Source organism: Populus alba, chromosome 10 (genome assembly GCF_005239225.2).
Source record: "Populus alba chromosome 10, ASM523922v2, whole genome shotgun sequence".
Classification (NCBI taxonomy): Eukaryota; Viridiplantae; Streptophyta; class Magnoliopsida; order Malpighiales; family Salicaceae; genus Populus; species Populus alba.
The window spans coordinates 10,720,954-10,738,144 of NC_133293.1; the positions used below are offsets into that span (position 1 = coordinate 10,720,954).

The 17,191-nt window shown below is 32.2% G+C and overlaps 2 protein-coding genes across 2 annotated transcripts; both read right to left on the reverse strand.

The window, feature by feature from the left end:
* Window positions 1-207: 207 nt before the first annotated feature.
* Window positions 208-7,328, reverse strand: LOC118046580 (primary amine oxidase). The gene is made up of 5 exons (XM_035055554.2): window positions 6,543-7,328; window positions 1,588-1,972; window positions 1,373-1,486; window positions 749-1,287; window positions 208-650 (listed from the first exon to the last, which is right to left on the reverse strand). Exons 1-5 carry the CDS (start codon window positions 7,325-7,327, stop codon window positions 446-448), a joined length of 2,028 nt encoding a protein of 675 aa, XP_034911445.1. The 5' UTR covers window position 7,328; the 3' UTR covers window positions 208-445.
* Window positions 7,329-10,063: 2,735 nt separating this feature from the next.
* On the reverse strand, window positions 10,064-16,438 carry LOC118046624 (primary amine oxidase). Its single transcript, XM_035055618.2, has 5 exons — window positions 15,628-16,438; window positions 11,403-11,787; window positions 11,190-11,303; window positions 10,566-11,104; window positions 10,064-10,464 (listed from the first exon to the last, which is right to left on the reverse strand). The coding sequence occupies exons 1-5, from the start codon at window positions 16,410-16,412 to the stop codon at window positions 10,260-10,262; spliced, it is 2,028 nt and encodes a 675-aa protein (XP_034911509.2). The 5' UTR covers window positions 16,413-16,438; the 3' UTR covers window positions 10,064-10,259.
* Between the last annotated feature and the right edge of the window lie 753 nt (window positions 16,439-17,191).

The following is a 17,191-nucleotide window of genomic DNA, read 5'->3' on the forward strand; positions in this document are numbered from 1 at the left end:
GAGACATATCTACATTTAATTTTGTGGTCTTTCTTCTGACCCCACAGCACATAGTGCACACATATAGGAAATAGAAGCCTGGGTTGTGGAGCCTTTTTACCTCAGCCTGAGGGGGGAAAGTGGAATTAATAATAGCAAATGAAGCTACTAGTCATTTGGTTGGCTGGTTAGAATCTCTATTTCAGCAGTTAAAATTTGAAGCCAGCCTTTCTTCTTAAAAAAAAAAGGGAGTTCTTTAGCTAGATGAATTACTTTGTTGGAAACCATATGATTTCTAACAAAACATTGAAACGTTCTAGTTCATCGAGCAGAGCTCTTGCAAGCTTTCTTGTTTTCGATACGGAACTGCCAATAGCAAAGCTCCGCACCACAAATACAACAACATGCAAGCATTAAAGTAGAGACAAATTTATTTGGCATTTCGAGAAACACGGAAGAAAATAGACTATGGTTTGGCGGTGCAGTTAGGCCAACGTACAGGCTTAGGAGGCAACACCTTGAGCACAGGATTGCTTTCAAAGAAATTAGCTGGTCGGAGCTCGAATCCAGCACTCAATGTTGGCATCACGGGAAAATCTTCTTGGCAAGGGGAGTGGTGAAACCCTAAGACATGCCATAATACTATGTCCTCGTTTTCAATCTTTCTATCCCTGCACATCCAAAAACAGAAAATTGGAATAAATTTCGAGATTGAAATTAAGTTAATTAATGACATGATCTCTACTGTTTTAGATTAGCAATGGAGTACCTGAGGGTCCAAACAGCTAAAGTATCTTGTCCTTGGCTTTGATCAACATACTTTCCTCCTGCCCATATTTCAGACTTGTTATATGGGGTGACCCACACATTATACTTCGAGAAGGCTCCACGAATTTGTGGATAGTCATCCTCTAGCAGAAGGGGGTGTGTAGCTGCCCCTGGTATCAAACGATAGCCATGATGGTTTCCAGGTTTAGTTTTCTTATTTGGATTCACAATTACCAGCTCAGATGGAGGCGTCCCTAAGCGAATTTTCGCCTCCGATTCAGTCTTGGCTGTTTCACTAACAACAGTCCAATAACTCTTCCTTGGCGAGACATTATCATTCACATGTTTGGTTACCAAATTTTGCTTAACAAAGGAATTGGCAGCACCATCAATGTCAAGATCAAGGCGGTAAGTCAAGAAATGATCATGGTTTAAGCCGATTGTGTTGTCTCCCAACAATGTACCGTAAACTTCTTCATTTATCTGATCCACGTTGGTGAATGTTGTTGACTTCACTTCAAGAATTCCACTTAAACCAACCTGTTGAGGCATAGAACGTGTTACAAACTTGAGGACATGATCAAGGTTAATTATATATAGAGCCACGCCATTGTCGACAGCTTACCTGAGCTTTGATAGAACCACTTGGCTTGAATTCCCAGTCTATTATATGATCATAGTTACCGATCGTGGCAACCATCCTCACTACTAGGCTCACCTCAGGCCTGGCCTCATTGATCTGAAAATAACGAACACATTTTTCAATCCTATGTATACATATATTAGCTGATGAAATCGAAATCAATGGCTCTAAAATATAACGTCACAAAAAATGTTTACCACTCGGTTTGGAATCCCCAACTCGGTATGTCGCCACATGATATCTCCAGCGTGCCTTTCAAATATGCAAAAAGCATTTGCTACTTTCACTGCTGAACCGTCATGTGCTGCGTAGTAGCCGTCCATGAAGACTGCATTATTTGGACAATCGGCCAGGGGCACCAATGAAGCCGCATTTTGACCAAACCCGAATTCTCCGCAATCAAAAAATGTTTTGTAGTAATATTCCTCGGTTGGATCCATGTAGGGAACAAAGAGTTCAGATATGTGCCCTCGGTACAACACGCTGCGATAGGTGTGCTTTTCTGGATCGTAAATTGATGCCAGAGATATAATTGGTCCAACTCGGACATCAAATGCCAGATGAAACACCCAGTTGACCCATCTGGTTGGGATCAAATTTGCAGTTAGTTGTTTGTTAAGCTTTTCAAAAATATATTAAAATAAAAGGAACGACAAATAATTAATTATCGAATCAGGAAATGCCATGGCCAGCTTCATGTTTTGTTTTTACTTTATTACACAGTAGGGCAAGGTTCGATTAACCAAAGCCGATTGCGAAAAATGCCAGAGATATACTTTTCCCCCCCATTGAAATAACAAAAATAAATCAAGTCATTTTGTACCTTTTCACACAAGAAAAGGAAGAAAACGTGTTTCTAGCTGCGACATGTGGAGAAACTAACATTTCTGGGAAAAAAACAAAGGGATATTATCTTTATTGTATGATTTTAATTTTATTCTATTTTGAGAAGTGAGTTATTGATGTGATCATTAAATCCATTGCTTTTGATTTCGTAAAATTAATCGACAAATTATAGCTTAATATAGGAATTGTTTTAGTATAGTAGGGTATAATTTAATCATGGGGATTTAAATGTTAACCTCAGAGTGGAAAGGGTAAAGAAATTTTGAAGACTGGAAGATTTTGGATCTAAAACACTGTTAATTTGAATTTGTTGACTCTTTAGATATACTAGAAGTGTTCAAATAATCAAAATGATGCCAATTTTTAATTTCCTAAAGCAAAAACAGCTTGAAAAAAATGAAATTCCGTTTTCAAAAAATAAAATATTAAAAAAAAAATTCAAGCCGTTTTTAATATTTGTAGATGAAGGTATTTGTGTTTTTTACATTCTAAATATTTTTAGTTAATATATTTATTTTTAGAAAATAGACACTGTAAACAATTACTGACTCAATATATGACACGTGTTTGTATCAATTTAATTTGAATTAATTTTTAATTTTTAAAGCAAAAAATGCTGAAAATAAAATTCAGTTTTTTAAAATTTCAAAAATTATATTAAAATATGTTAAAAAATGCTTTAAAAAAAATTGTATCATATTCTTTTATTCTACTGTTTATTAATTAAAACTGTACAAGCCACTAAAACAACGGAATAAAACCATATAAATATCATTATTACAACTCAAATATTTTAGTTTAATTATGTATTTGGTATTGTAATAATACATAATGATTTTTAAAAATACTTTTTATTTAAAAAAAAATATATTTTTTTTCAATTTAGATATCAGCATATAATAATCATAAAAAAATATTTTAAAAGATTAATTTAATATTTTTTCAAAAAAAATATCTAAACATAATTTCAACAAAAAAAAAAATTATACCAAATTGAAACAGCCCAAATGAAATCAAAGTTGAAACTAGTGTATGATTTGTCTCTTATCACGTCAGTTTGATTCCTTGAAAGACTTCTAAACTTTTAAAGCAATTGTATTCTCACGAGGACCACGATAAGGGAATTGCGACTTTGCCATCCCTGGACGGCTAGAAGTTTGAGGAACAGCTAGCAACACATCACCATGTACGATATCACGTGCATACTTTGTCTTTCGTACGAGTATTTCGTGGACATGTAGGAGCAAGGGGTTGATCAAAAACAAAACAAAAAAAAAAAAAAGAAGAAGAAGAAGAAGAAGGTTAAAATTATCAATAAATAAGTTAAAAACTATTTTTTCATGCTTAGTATGTTTTGTTTCTTAAGTCAAAAGTTTGTTTTTTCATGTTTAAAAAATAAAACATTTTAGTACTCACATATGTTAAAATTATCAATAAATAAGTTAAAAACTATTTTACAATCATCACAAAACAACACTCAACTGGGATTCGTATTAATAAATAGATTAAAAACACTCTTTACAAAAAAAAGTCTTTGACTATTTGCATAAAAAAAATGATAGCGGCGAACGTCGTTAGCTGTTTATTTCCTACCTACGTCCATCTTTTCCATGCCTAACAAAAATAGACAGATTTTTTTTAGCAAAAACAGTCAAATCATTTTTCTGCAGTACTTACATAGGTTGGATTTCTATCTCACTTCTCCATCTTTGTTGGTGTACGTGATTATCAAGTGAATAAAATTTACTTGGGTTATCGTTCCCCAACCAACGCGGATGGTGAACTCTCTGGTTTGATCATGTGGCTGTTTTTTGATCATGTGGCTGTTGTCAGCCGAAACACTGTAATTTAAAGACACAGAGGATACTTATTTATGGCGGGGACCTTGAGTTGCGGGCTGACATGGCGATCCATTTATAGCCCCAGCTGCTACAGAGCTTAATCAATACCTCCTAAGCTATAATACCAAAGCGTGCATTCTCGCCCTCGGACTGTTGATTGGAAGTTACTTAAGGATAGCTAAACGAGGAAAGAAGCTACGGTATACTGGTCAATATTCTAATAGAATTGGAGGTGTTTTCCACACTTCACCCCAAATTATCAGCTAAGATATAAAAAAAAATTAAGAAAAAAACAATACCAGCTAATGTCACAGCATTTCTAAAATCTATATATGTGAGAGCTCCAAAGGGTAGAGAATTTGTTCAATAACGAAGTGCAAATAATTCATTCAAGGAAAGCAAAAGAACATATTTAGTGGTCACAACAACTGAACTTCAGGCGTACAATCAGCATTGAATTCGGAGGATACCTTCGAGTTTTCTAATCTTTGTGATTTGTGATGTTCGAGAAACGCCTATTGCTTTTTCCAGTGGTCCTATATTTATATATGGTCCTATATATATATATATATATATATATATATATATATATATTATTGTTCCAGTGCTTCTCTGTCTTCCTCGTTGTCATTGTCTACCAAATGAATGGCGATGGAGAAAAAACATTCCCATCTCTTATCTATATTTTTCACTTTCGGTGAAAGTCTTGATCCCAAGTCTATACTTAACCATATTTTTTACTTTCGATGAAAGTCTTGATCCCAAGTATATATAGTGTAATATTGGTGAATGATTTCCATTCAAAATTTTAAATTAATTAATAGATGAGACTTTAAAATATAATTTATATTATTTTTTAATAATATTTATTTAAGTAAAAATATTTTAAGTTTAAAATTTAAATAGATTTACACTTTGAATTTATTTTTTATATATAAAATGAGGGCAGCAAAATTATATATTTTTTTTCTGGTGAGATTAGTGAAACTCAAATTCTAGATCTAATTAACTTTTTCTTTCTTAAAAGAACATTATTTAATTAATGATTTAATTATGAAAGATTTAGGACATTACATTTTTTATTTGCAGCTTTCAAGATGAAATATCAATATTTTTTCTTCTAGAATCTATTTACCAAATATTTTATTTTATTGAGCCGCAACATTTTTAATTTTTAAACGTTAGGCAGAAGCTGTTTAAATTTTAAGCACAAGAGAGATCGATCAAATAATAATAATAAATTCATAAATACAACTATTTCAGTAAGATTAAAATTAAAGTGGAATGCTTTTAGTCTTCAAAATACCACGAATATAGAGTAGTTTTCAAGATTTGTGTATTACTGAAGTACCAACTAAACATCAAACTTGAATTATAACCCATAAAGGAAAGAAAATAGAAAAACAGGTGCTTGTGGTGTGGGTGATTGTCTTGACACAAGCAGTCAATAAATGTTCTACTTACATCGATAATTATTAGGGACACAACGATATATATGGAGTCAACATAGTTCAAACTCCCAGCATGTATATACATATTTGATTTGATATTTCTCCCTACATATGGATCGCTTTTCGAATATATCCAAAATTAATAAATAATAAAATTGACATTAGGATTGCTTTTCGGATACTTGGGTATGCTCTTAAAATTCTTCCGTAGACATATTTGATACCTAACTAACCTCATTAATATAATTTCACTTATTGTTACTATTGAAGATATTTAATAGTTTCAATAGCTTCTACATTATAATATCACCAAAAAAATACAATCTACTTCGATAATAATTGATGAATACGTACTATAAAGAAACAGAAAATATTGCTTTAACGTTCTTAATTATTGCTAGTATATTTTTTCACACGACGTTTTAACAACTTATAGTGTGGTCTAAAACCAATGCGATATAGAGGTTTTTCCATTAATCTAAAAATAACTGAAATAAAAATGCACACTAATCACGACTTATAAGTCCGAAGATGGGCTTTGGGTAATTAGCTTATTTGGATTAGGCTCCTGTCTAATACCTTGCAACTTGACCTACGCTATTCCTTAAATCTAGTGTTTACTTTTAAAATAATATTTATATTAGATTTCATTAATCTGAATATATATATATATATATAGTATTTTTCAAGCACAGAGTGTGTGAATAGATATTAAATTCCTTCATTAATTGAGATCTGAATTTTAAAAAACTGCATTTTCAAATTTGTTTTGTAACCCTAATTTTTAAAACCTGAACGTAATCTTCATATTTTACGTCATATATATACCATGGCCTGATTAACTTAACTTGCTTTTACATTCGAATAGTCATTATAGAACAAAAAATGACAAGTTCTTTCTCCCTTTTTTTTACATGGCCAAATAATTAGAACAGAGGTGTCAAGATGAGTGAAATAACGATGAGAAGAAGAAGAGAAACAAAATATGCACAGAAAGAATAGAAGAAAAAAAACCTGATAGTATGGCCATCAATCTCGAAGCCTGGTCCATTCGTTTGCATGATGGCTGCACCGTTGATACGGGGGCCGAAAGGGGGGTTCTGCTTGGAAAATCTGTAGTCGGTTCCCTCAGCTTTTGGTACCGCAATCTTGAACGTGTCACTGTATTCAACGATCTTCATTTTATCAAGATCGACAACTATTCGTATACCCTCTATTGGCCTGAGGTACAAATTAACGGTGTCCTTGTTATAAAAACATTGAACCTTTACCACCCTTTTAGTTCTCTCAACTCCTCCAAACCACCCCACTGTAAATGTAGAACAAACAACATATGAAACGTTAAGGTCTCTCTTTTTAGTTGATTCGATAAAGGGACCGTACGTTAATGGCAACTGAATCGCAGCTACTTGCTCGTCAGCTGTAAGTAAGGGATAGCCGGGTCCCTTGTAAACTTCATCTTCTACAATGATGCGTTTCGACAAGTCTACAATAATTTCATGGGTTTGTTCATTTACTCGAGTAAAGACTAGGGCCCGGCGAGGAAGGGTTTTGGTGCTGGGTTTCGATAGCCATGACAGAACAGTTGGTTTTTCTGGCTCATCTAACCCTACATAATGGAATGATATGGTGTTGTTTGAGGTAGGGTTGTATGCTTTCTTGACAATGGTTTGGACAAGGGTCAACTCTTTCGGGGATAGAGGGTCTAGTGGGTGCTGCGCACCCTTGTAGCCAGAGATAGGCGAGATAGTAAAGCTAGAGAAGAGTAACAAGAGCACCACTTTCAATGTTGAAGCCATGGCTATGAAGGAACTATGGAGCTTCTTCATCCTTAAATAGGCATTTTGGACTTTTTTTATGAGTGCACGTACGTATTCAGAAAAAACAATATTAGTTGCAATCGTACTTAATTTTCAAATTAGACTAATGTTGGTTGACGTAATGACCCGCCTAACTATGTTGAGTTTATAAGTATGGGACTGGAATTAATGATTTAATCAATCTATAAAATTCAAAAGATCCAATTAAAATCCAAATCTAGATAATCCAGTGAAACCAGTATCTAGCTGTTAGAATATTGTGTGTGAGTGTAAACCGTCCAATTAATTAGTACAGTAGGAAGGATGAGGTTCGATATTAATAGGTTGATCATGTATTAATTACAAAGTTCTAATGAGGCGACAGCAAATCCTGTCAAGAAATGATGGAAGTGTTGAGATATTTGCACAGTTTATTCTAAATATCCAGATTAATTAATTTGAAATAAAGTATTAAGAATAAAAGTGGATCATTCTTTTAAGGAAAAAAAAAACATAGAGATAATGTTTAATATGAAAGGGGGCGTGCTAATATGATTGCAATAGTAGTAGATATAAGACTTTATAGTGAATGATTTGAGGGTTACTCGAGACTCAGTCGAGGTTATGCCAGATAATAACTAAAATATACTCTTTCATATTAATTACACAAGATAAATAAGATTGAATGATCTATGCTGATGAGTAGAATACGACCGTTATTAGGAATAAGATAAACATATATATATATATATGTTTCCAACTGAGAAATCGAAAATTGGATCCACGCCCATCATCCTCGAGATTCCTTATCTCTAAGCTTATCCCCATGTTAATATTATAATATGTATCTAATGTAATAATTTATTGAGAGCCAAGGCAAGCAGTGGAAGAGCGCCAAAACACAGAGAGGCTACTGCATTTATGGCAGCAGCGATAGCAGCCATGAGTAGCAGCTTGGACGGGTGACAAAGGTGATGCTTATTTTTATGTTTTAAAAGTATTATTAAAAATTTTAAAATTTTTTTTGCTTTAAATTAATAATGTTTTTGGTGTTTTAAAATTAATTTAATGTATTTATATTAAAAATAATTTTTAAAAATTTTTAAAAAATTATTTTAATATATTTTTAAATAAAATATATTTTAAAAATCAATTACAAACCACTTGAAATATGAGTGATAAAGAGAGAGGTGAGGCAATTACAAGAGACTGCAGGTGCCAGCTTTGTTCTGTTCTCCTGTTTGTAATTTCTGGCGTTTCTTCTATCCAATAATACTATCTGCCCCGTGGATAATAACAAGTGGTTGAAAACATTTGAATAAAAAATTGTTATTTTTGTATTTTAAAAATATTTTTTTAAAATTAGTATTTTTTAATATTTTTAAAATTATTTTAATGAGTTGATATCAAAAATAATTTTTTTAAAAAATATTATTTTAATATATTTTTAAATAAAAAATATACAAATAAATCTAGACAAAAATCAATTATCCTTCACAGTCCTAATAAGTGCTGTCAGTGCCTTTGGTGTTCCAACAAGTTTCAGAACTAAAAAGAATTCTCATGCTTTTAAATTTGTTTTTTTTTACTATCATAATAGAAAATAATTATTTTAATTTACTTTTTTTCTAAAAAGATTAATAATTGAGAGTAAAACTAAAGTGATGAAAGTAACAACTATACACACACACAGAAATTTTGAGCATAAAAAGGTTTTGCACAAAAATAAGTTAATTAAAGATGAATAAAGGGACCGGATGATGAAATGAGGTAGAAAAAAGAAGGAAAAAAAATTGATATGTGAGTTTCACACGTGAGACCTGTATGAAATAGTAAAATTATACTAGTTTGGGAAAAAAGTTGTGTTAGTCTCGAAAATATAATTTTTTCATTGTGTTACCACGAGAAAAAAACTCCTAATTCTTTGGCTAAAATTGTATCATTGAGTACAAATCTCAATGATACATTTCAATATCCTTAATAATCACTGTTTGTTAATTTATTTATTGTTATTATTTTATTATATTATTTAAATTATTATTTTAACTAATAACTTGAGATTTACATTTTTTTATATTAAGAAAATTATTTAACTCGTAGTAAAGTGCCCATAACATATAGTTATGTTTAAAACCAGTTTGATAAATTATTGAAGCTTAATTGTTTTTTTTTTTCTTTGTTGACATGGTAAGGGATTGCTAAATGAAGGTTTCAGTTCACTCTTATAGATTTTTTACATATGGATTAGCTCAGGCAACACAGGAGGATTTAACATCGGAAAAAATCTCCACCAACCGGCAATCCCAACTGTTCTAATTGACAGAATGTGGTTTTCAGGACGCACATGTCTCTTTTCTTTTTTCTTGACCACTGTCCTCTCAATCTCCTTATCTATCCTCTCCTAATCCCCAGACACAAGCCGTTAAGCACAGTCATCTTCTTCAGAATCCGCCTCAGATCAATTCAAAATTAAAAAAGAAAACGGGGGACCGCCACAGTTGGAATGAGACATATCTACATTTAATTTTGTGGTCTTTCTTCTGACCTCACAGCACAGTGCACAGATATAGGAAATAGAAGCGTGGGTTGTGGAGCCTTGTTACCTCAGCCTGAGGGGGGGAAGTGGAATTAATAATAGCAAATGAAGCTACTAGTCATTTGGTTGGCTGGTTAAAATCTCTATTTCAGCAGTTAAAATTTGAAGCTAGCCTTTCTTCTTAAAAAAAAAAAGGGAGTTCTTTAGTTGGAAACCATATGATTTCTAACAAAACATTGAAACGTTCTAGTTCATCGAGCAGAGCTCTTGCAAGCTTTCTTGTTTTCGATACGGAACTGCCAATAGCAAAGCTCCGCACCACAAATACAACAACATGCAAGCATTAAAGTAGAGACAAATTTATTTGGCATTTCGAGAAACACGAAAGAAAATAGACTATGGTTTGGCGGTGCAGTGAGGCCAACGTACAGGCTTAGGAGGCAACACCTTGAGCACAGGATTGCTTTCAAAGAAATTAGCTGGTCGGAGCTCGAATCCAGCACTCAATGTTGGCATCACAGGAAAATCTTCTTGGCAAGGGGAGTGGTGATACCCTAAGACATGCCATAATACTATGTCCTCGTTTTCAATCTTTCTATCCCTGCACATCCAAAAACAGAAAAATATTGGAATAAATTTCGAGATTGAAATTAAGTTAATTAATGACATGATCTCTACTGTTTTAGATTAGCAATGGAGTACCTGAGGGTCCAAACAGCTAAAGTATCTTGTCCTTGGCTTTGATCAACATACTTTCCTCCTGCCCATATTTCAGACTTGTTATATGGGGTGACCCACACATTATACTTAGAGAAGGCTCCACGAATTTGTGGATAGTCATCCTCTAGCAGAAGGGGGTGTGTAGCTGCCCCTGGTATCAAACGATAGCCATGATGGTTTCCAGGTTTAGTTTTCTTATTTGGATTCACAATTACCAGCTCAGATGGAGTCGTCCCTAAGCGAATTTTCGCCTCCGATTCAGTCTTGGCTGTTTCACTAACAACAGTCCAATAACTCTTCCTTGGCGAGACATTATCATTCACATGTTTGGTTACCAAATTTTGCTTAACAAGAGAATTGGCAGCACCATCAATGTCAAGATCAAGGCGGTAAGTCAAGAAATGATCATGGTTTAAGCCGATTGTGTTGTCTCCCAACAATGTACCGTAAACTTCTTCATTTATCTGATCCACGTTGGTGAATGTTGTTGACTTCACTTCAAGAATTCCACTTAAACCAACCTGTTGAGGCATAGAACGTGTTACAAACTTGAGGACATGATCAAGGTTAATTATATATAGAGCCACGCCATTGTCGACAGCTTACCTGAGCTTTGATAGAACCACTTGGCTTGAATTCCCAGTCTATTATATGATCATAGTTACCGATCGTGGCAACCATCCTCACTACTAGGCTCACCTCAGGCCTCGCCTCATTGATCTGAAAATAACGAACACATTTTTCAATCCTATATATATATATTAGCTGATGAAATCGAAATCAATGGCTCTAAAATATAACGTCACAAAAAATGTTTACCACTCGGTTTGGAATCCCCAACTCGGTATGTCGCCACATGATATCTCCAGCGTGCCTTTCAAATATGCAAAAAGCATTTGCTACTTTCACTGCTGAACCGTCATGTGCTGCGTAGTAGCCGTCCATGAAGACTGCATTATTTGGACAATCGGCCAGGGGCACCAATGAAGCCGCATTTTGACCAAACCCGAATTCTCCGCAATCAAAAAATGTTTTGTAGTAATATTCCTCGGTTGGATCCATGTAGGGGACAAAGAGTTCAGATATGTGTCCTCGGTACAACACGCTGCGATAGGTGTGCTTTTCTGGATCGTAAATTGATGCCAGAGATATAATTGGTCCAACTCGGAAATCAAATGCCAGATGAAACACCCAGTTGACCCATCTGGTTGGGATCAAATTTGCAGTTAGTTGTTTGTTAAGCTTTTCAAAAATATATTAAAATAAAAGGAACGACAAATAATTAATTATCGAATCAGAAAATGCCATGGCCAGCTTCATGTTTTGTTTTTACATTATTACACAGTAGGGCAAGGTTCGATTAACCAAAGCCGATTGCGAAAAATGCCAGAGATATACTTTTTCCCCCCATTGAAATAACAAAAATAAATCAAGTCATTTTGTACCTTTTCACACAAGAAAAGGAAGAAAACGTGTTTCTAGCTGCGACATGTGGAGAAACTAACATTTCTGGGAAAAAAAACAAAGGGATATTATCTTTATTGTATGATTTTAATTTTATTCTATTTTGAGAAGTGAGTTATTGATGTGATCATTAAATCCATTGCTTTTGATTTCGTAAAAATTAATCGACAAATTATAGCTTAATATAGGAATTGTTTTAGTATAGTAGGGTATAATTTAATCATGGGGATTTAAATGTTAACCTCAGAGTGGAAAGGGTAAAGAAATCTTGAAGACTGGAAGATTTTGGATCTAAAACACTGTTAATTTGAATTTGTTGACTCTCTAGATATACTAGAAGTGTTCAATTCAATAATCAAAATGATGCCAATTTTTAATTTCTTAAAGCAAAAAACAGCTTGAGAAAATGAAATTCCGTTTTCAAAAAATAAAATATTTTTAAAAATAAATTCAAGCCGTTTTTAATATTTGTAGATGAAGGTATTTGTGTTTTTTACATTCTAAATATTTTTAGTTAATATATTTATTTTTAAAAAATAAATACCGTAAAAAATTACTGAAAATATATGACACATGTCTATATCAATTTAAGTTGAATTAATTTTTAATTTTTAAAGCAAAAAATGCTGAAAATAAAATTTAGTTTTTTAAAATTTCAAAAATTATATTAAAAATATGTAAAAACCAATTCCTTTTTTTTAAAAAAAAAAAAACTTTTGTATTTTATTCTTCTGTTTATTAAGCCCGTACAAGCAACTAAAACAGCGGAATAAAACCACCCACAGAAATATCATTATTACAACTCAAATATTTTGGTTTAATTATGTACTTTGTATTGTAATAATACATAATGATTTTTAAAAATATTTTTTATTTTTAAAAAAATATAATATTTTTTTTCAGTTTTGATATCGACATATCATAGTCATAAAAAAAAAATATTTTAAAATATTAATTTAATATATATTTTTTTAAAAAATCTAAACATAATTTCAAACCAAAAAAAACATATTATACCAAATTGAAACAGCCCAAATGAAATCAAAGGTGAAACTAGTGTATGATTTGCCTCTTATCACGTCAGTTTGATTCCTTGAGGACTTCTAAACTTTTAAAGCATTGTATTCTCACGAGGACCACGAGAAGGGAATTGCGACTTTGCAATCCCTGGACGGCTAGAAGTTTCAGGAACAGCTAGCAACACATCACCATGTACGATATCACGTGCATACTTTGTCCTTCATACGAGTATTTCGTGGACATGTAGGAGTAAAGGGTTGATCAAAAACAAAAAAAAAAAAAAAAAAAAGGAGGAGGAGGAGGAGGAGGAGGAGGAGGAGGAGGAGATTAAAAATTATCAATAAATAAGTTAAAAACTATTTTACAATCATCACAAAACAACACTCAACTAGGATTCGTATTAATAAATAGAGTGTTTGGTATTAAGTTATTGTAATGGTTATAGTTTGAAAAAAATAATTTTATAAAAAGTATTTTTAGTTGAGGTTGATTTGAAAAATTATATGTTTGGTTAAAACTGTGATTAAAATTAAGGTTAAGCAAAAAGTAGTTTAATGTGTTTGGTTAATAATGCTTTGAAAATTAATGTTATAAAATAATTTTAAAAAAATAGATATTAATATTGATGATTTTTAATTTAAATATTATAGATTTAACTATTGTTATTGCATCATGAAATAAATAATATTTTATATAAAATATTTTTTATTATTCCATTAAACTATCTACAATTCCATCACGTATGAAATACATTCAACAAGAACTATAGTTTTTTTTGGTTTCTTAAGCCCGCAATAATATAATTTAAAATACAATCAGGAACAAAATTGAGATTGCGATTAAATTCTGCAAATGTTATGTCATCAAGCGATCTCTATCTAATTTATGTAGTGTCATTAAATAATATTAAACACTAATTTTTTGAATAAAATAAATTAAAAGAATATATTTTTTATTTTTTATTTTACTAGATACTATTCAGTTAACAATATGTAGCAATGCTACACTCTAATTTTAGCATACAATGTAGCAATACATTGTTGATGCTAATTAATTAGCATTTTTTTTGGAATAAGTCGATATATTAAAAGGGTGCTAATTAATTAGCATGAATACGCCCTTGGACTGTAATCAGTACCTCCTAAGCTATAGTACCAAAGCGTGCATTCTCGCCCTTGGACTGTTGATTGGAAGTTTACTTTACTTAAGTATAGCTAAACGAGGAACGAAACTACGGTATACTGGTCAATCTAATAGAATTGAAGGTGTTTTCCACCCGTCACACCAAATTATCAGCTAAAATAATATTTTTTAAAAGAACAAAACAATACCGGCTAATGTCACAGGCATTTCTAAAATCTATTTGCGTGAGAGCTTCAAAGGGTAGACAATTTGTTCAAAAATGAAGAGCAAATAACTCATTCAAGGAAAGCAAAAGAACATATTTAGTGGTCACAACTGCACTTAAGGCGTACAGTCAACATTGAATTGGAGTATACCAATCGAGTTTTCTAATAATTGTGATGCACGAGAAAAATCCAGTGCTTTTTCCTGTGGTTTTACTAGTATATTTGAAAGTATGGTTATGATTTTTTTTAAAAATATTTTTTATGTCGAAATACATTAAAATTATATTTTTTTTTATTTTTAAAATTAGCACATCAAAACGATTTAAACATAAAAAAAAATTCTAACAAAAAAAAATTAAAAGTTTTAGAAACGTTCCAGTGTTTCTATGTCTTCCTTGTTGTCCTTGTCTACCAAATGAAGGACATGGAGAAAAAACGTTTCCCATCTCTGCTACATATTTTTCATATTCGGTGAAAGTATTTATTAAAGGTTTTAAAATATAATTTATATTATTTTTTAATATATTTTATTAAATAAAAATATTTTAAACTTAAAATTTAAACATGTTCATATTTTACTTAATTTCTATTCAATAAAATAAACAACTTATATTGTTTTCTAAAACAAATTCGATATAGAGGTTTTTCCATTAATCTAAAAATAACTGAAATAAAAATGCACACTAATCACGACTTATAAGTCCGAAGATGGGCTTTGGGTAATTAGCTTATTTGGATTAGGCTCCTGTCTAATACCTTGCAACTTGACCTACGCTATTCCTTAAATCTAGTGTTTACTTTTAAAATAATATTTATATTAGATTTCATTAATCTGAATATATATATATATATATATATATATATATATATATAGTATTTTTCAAGCACAGAGTGTGTGAATAGTTATTAAATTCCTTCATTAATTGAGATCTGAATTTTTAAAAAACTGCATTTTCAAATTTGTTTTGTAACCCTAATTTTTAAAACCTGAACGTAATCTTCATATTTTTACGTCATATATATACCATGGCCTGATTAACTTAACTTGCTTTTACATTCGAATAGTCATTATAGAACAAAAAATGACAAGTTCTTTCTCCCTTTTTTTTACATGGCCAAATAATTAGAACAGAGGTGTCAAGATGAGTGAAATAACGATGAGAAGAAGAAGAGAAACAAAATATGCACAGAAAGAATAGAAGAAAAAAAACCTGATAGTATGGCCATCAATCTCGAAGCCTGGTCCATTCGTTTGCATGATGGCTGCACCGTTGATACGGGGGCCGAAAGGGGGGTTCTGCTTGGAAAATCTGTAGTCGGTTCCCTCAGCTTTTGGTACCGCAATCTTGAACGTGTCACTGTATTCAACGATCTTCATTTTATCAAGATCGACAACTATTCGTATACCCTCTATTGGCCTGAGGTACAAATTAACGGTGTCCTTGTTATAAAAACATTGAACCTTTACCACCCTTTTAGTTCTCTCAACTCCTCCAAACCACCCCACTGTAAATGTAGAACAAACAACATATGAAACGTTAAGGTCTCTCTTTTTAGTTGATTCGATAAAGGGACCGTACGTTAATGGCAACTGAATCGCAGCTACTTGCTCGTCAGCTGTAAGTAAAGGATAGCCGGGTCCCTTGTAAACTTCATCTTCTACAATGATGCGTTTCGACAAGTCTACAATAATTTCATGGGTTTGTTCATTTACTCGAGTAAAGACTAGGGCCCGGCGAGGAAGGGTTTTGGTGCTGGGTTTCGATAGCCATGACAGAACAGTTGGTTTTTCTGGCTCATCTAACCCTACATAATGGAATGATATGGTGTTGTTTGAGGTAGGGTTGTATGCTTTCTTGACAATGGTTTGGACAAGGGTCAACTCTTTCGGGGATAGAGGGTCTAGTGGGTGCTGCGCACCCTTGTAGCCAGAGATAGGCGAGATAGTAAAGCTAGAGAAGAGTAACAAGAGCACCACTTTCAATGTTGAAGCCATGGCTATGAAGGAACTCTGGAGCTTCTTCATCCTTAAATAGGCATTTTGGACTTTTTTTATGAGTGCACGTACGTATTCAGAAAAAAATATTATATAGTTGCAATCGTACTTTTCAAATTAGACTAATGTTGGTTGACGTAATGACCCGCCTAACTATGTTGAGTTTATAATTATGGGACTGGAATTAATGATTTAATCAATCTATAAAATTCAAAGGATTCAATTAAAATCCAAATCTAGATAATCCAGTGAAACCAGTATCTAGCTGTTAGAATATTGTGCGCGCGCGTGTAAACCGTCCAATTAATTAGTACAGTAGGAAAGATGAGGTTCCATATTAATAGGTTGAACATGTATTAATTACAAAGTTCTAATGAGACGACAGCAATCCCTGTCAAGAAATGATGGAAGTGTTGAGATATTAATAGGTTGGTTTGTTTTTTTTTTACTATCATAATAGAAAATATATAATTATTTTAATTTACTTTTTTTCTAAAAAAGATTAATAATTGAGAGTAAAACTAAAGTGATGAAAGTAACAATTACACACACACACACAGAAATTTTGAGCATAAAAAGGTTTTGCACTAAAATAAGTTAATTAAAGATGAATAAAGGGACCGGATTATGAAATGAGGTAGAAAAAAGAAGGAAAAAAATTGATATGTGAGTTTCACACGTGAGACCTGTATGAATAGTAAAATTATACTAGTTTGGGAAAAAAGTTGTGTTAGTCTCGAAAATATTTTTTTTTCATTGTGTTACCATGAGAAAAAACT

Excerpts from the sequence above, each read along its gene's own strand:
- LOC118046580 (XM_035055554.2), bottom strand. The coding sequence starts at position 7,327 with ATGGCTTCAACATTGAAAGTGGTGCTCTTGTTACTCTTCTCTAGCTTT. Across the intron at positions 1,973-6,542 it reads ATTGATGGCCATACTATCAG|ATGGGTCAACTGGGTGTTTC; the intron begins GTTTTTTTTCTT and ends GATCCCAACCAG. Across the intron at positions 1,288-1,372 it reads GTGGTTCTATCAAAGCTCAG|GTTGGTTTAAGTGGAATTCT; the intron begins GTAAGCTGTCGA and ends ATGCCTCAACAG.
- LOC118046624 (XM_035055618.2), bottom strand. The coding sequence starts at position 16,412 with ATGGCTTCAACATTGAAAGTGGTGCTCTTGTTACTCTTCTCTAGCTTT. Across the intron at positions 11,105-11,189 it reads GTGGTTCTATCAAAGCTCAG|GTTGGTTTAAGTGGAATTCT; the intron begins GTAAGCTGTCGA and ends ATGCCTCAACAG. Across the intron at positions 10,465-10,565 it reads TTAGCTGTTTGGACCCTCAG|GGATAGAAAGATTGAAAACG; the intron begins GTACTCCATTGC and ends TTGGATGTGCAG.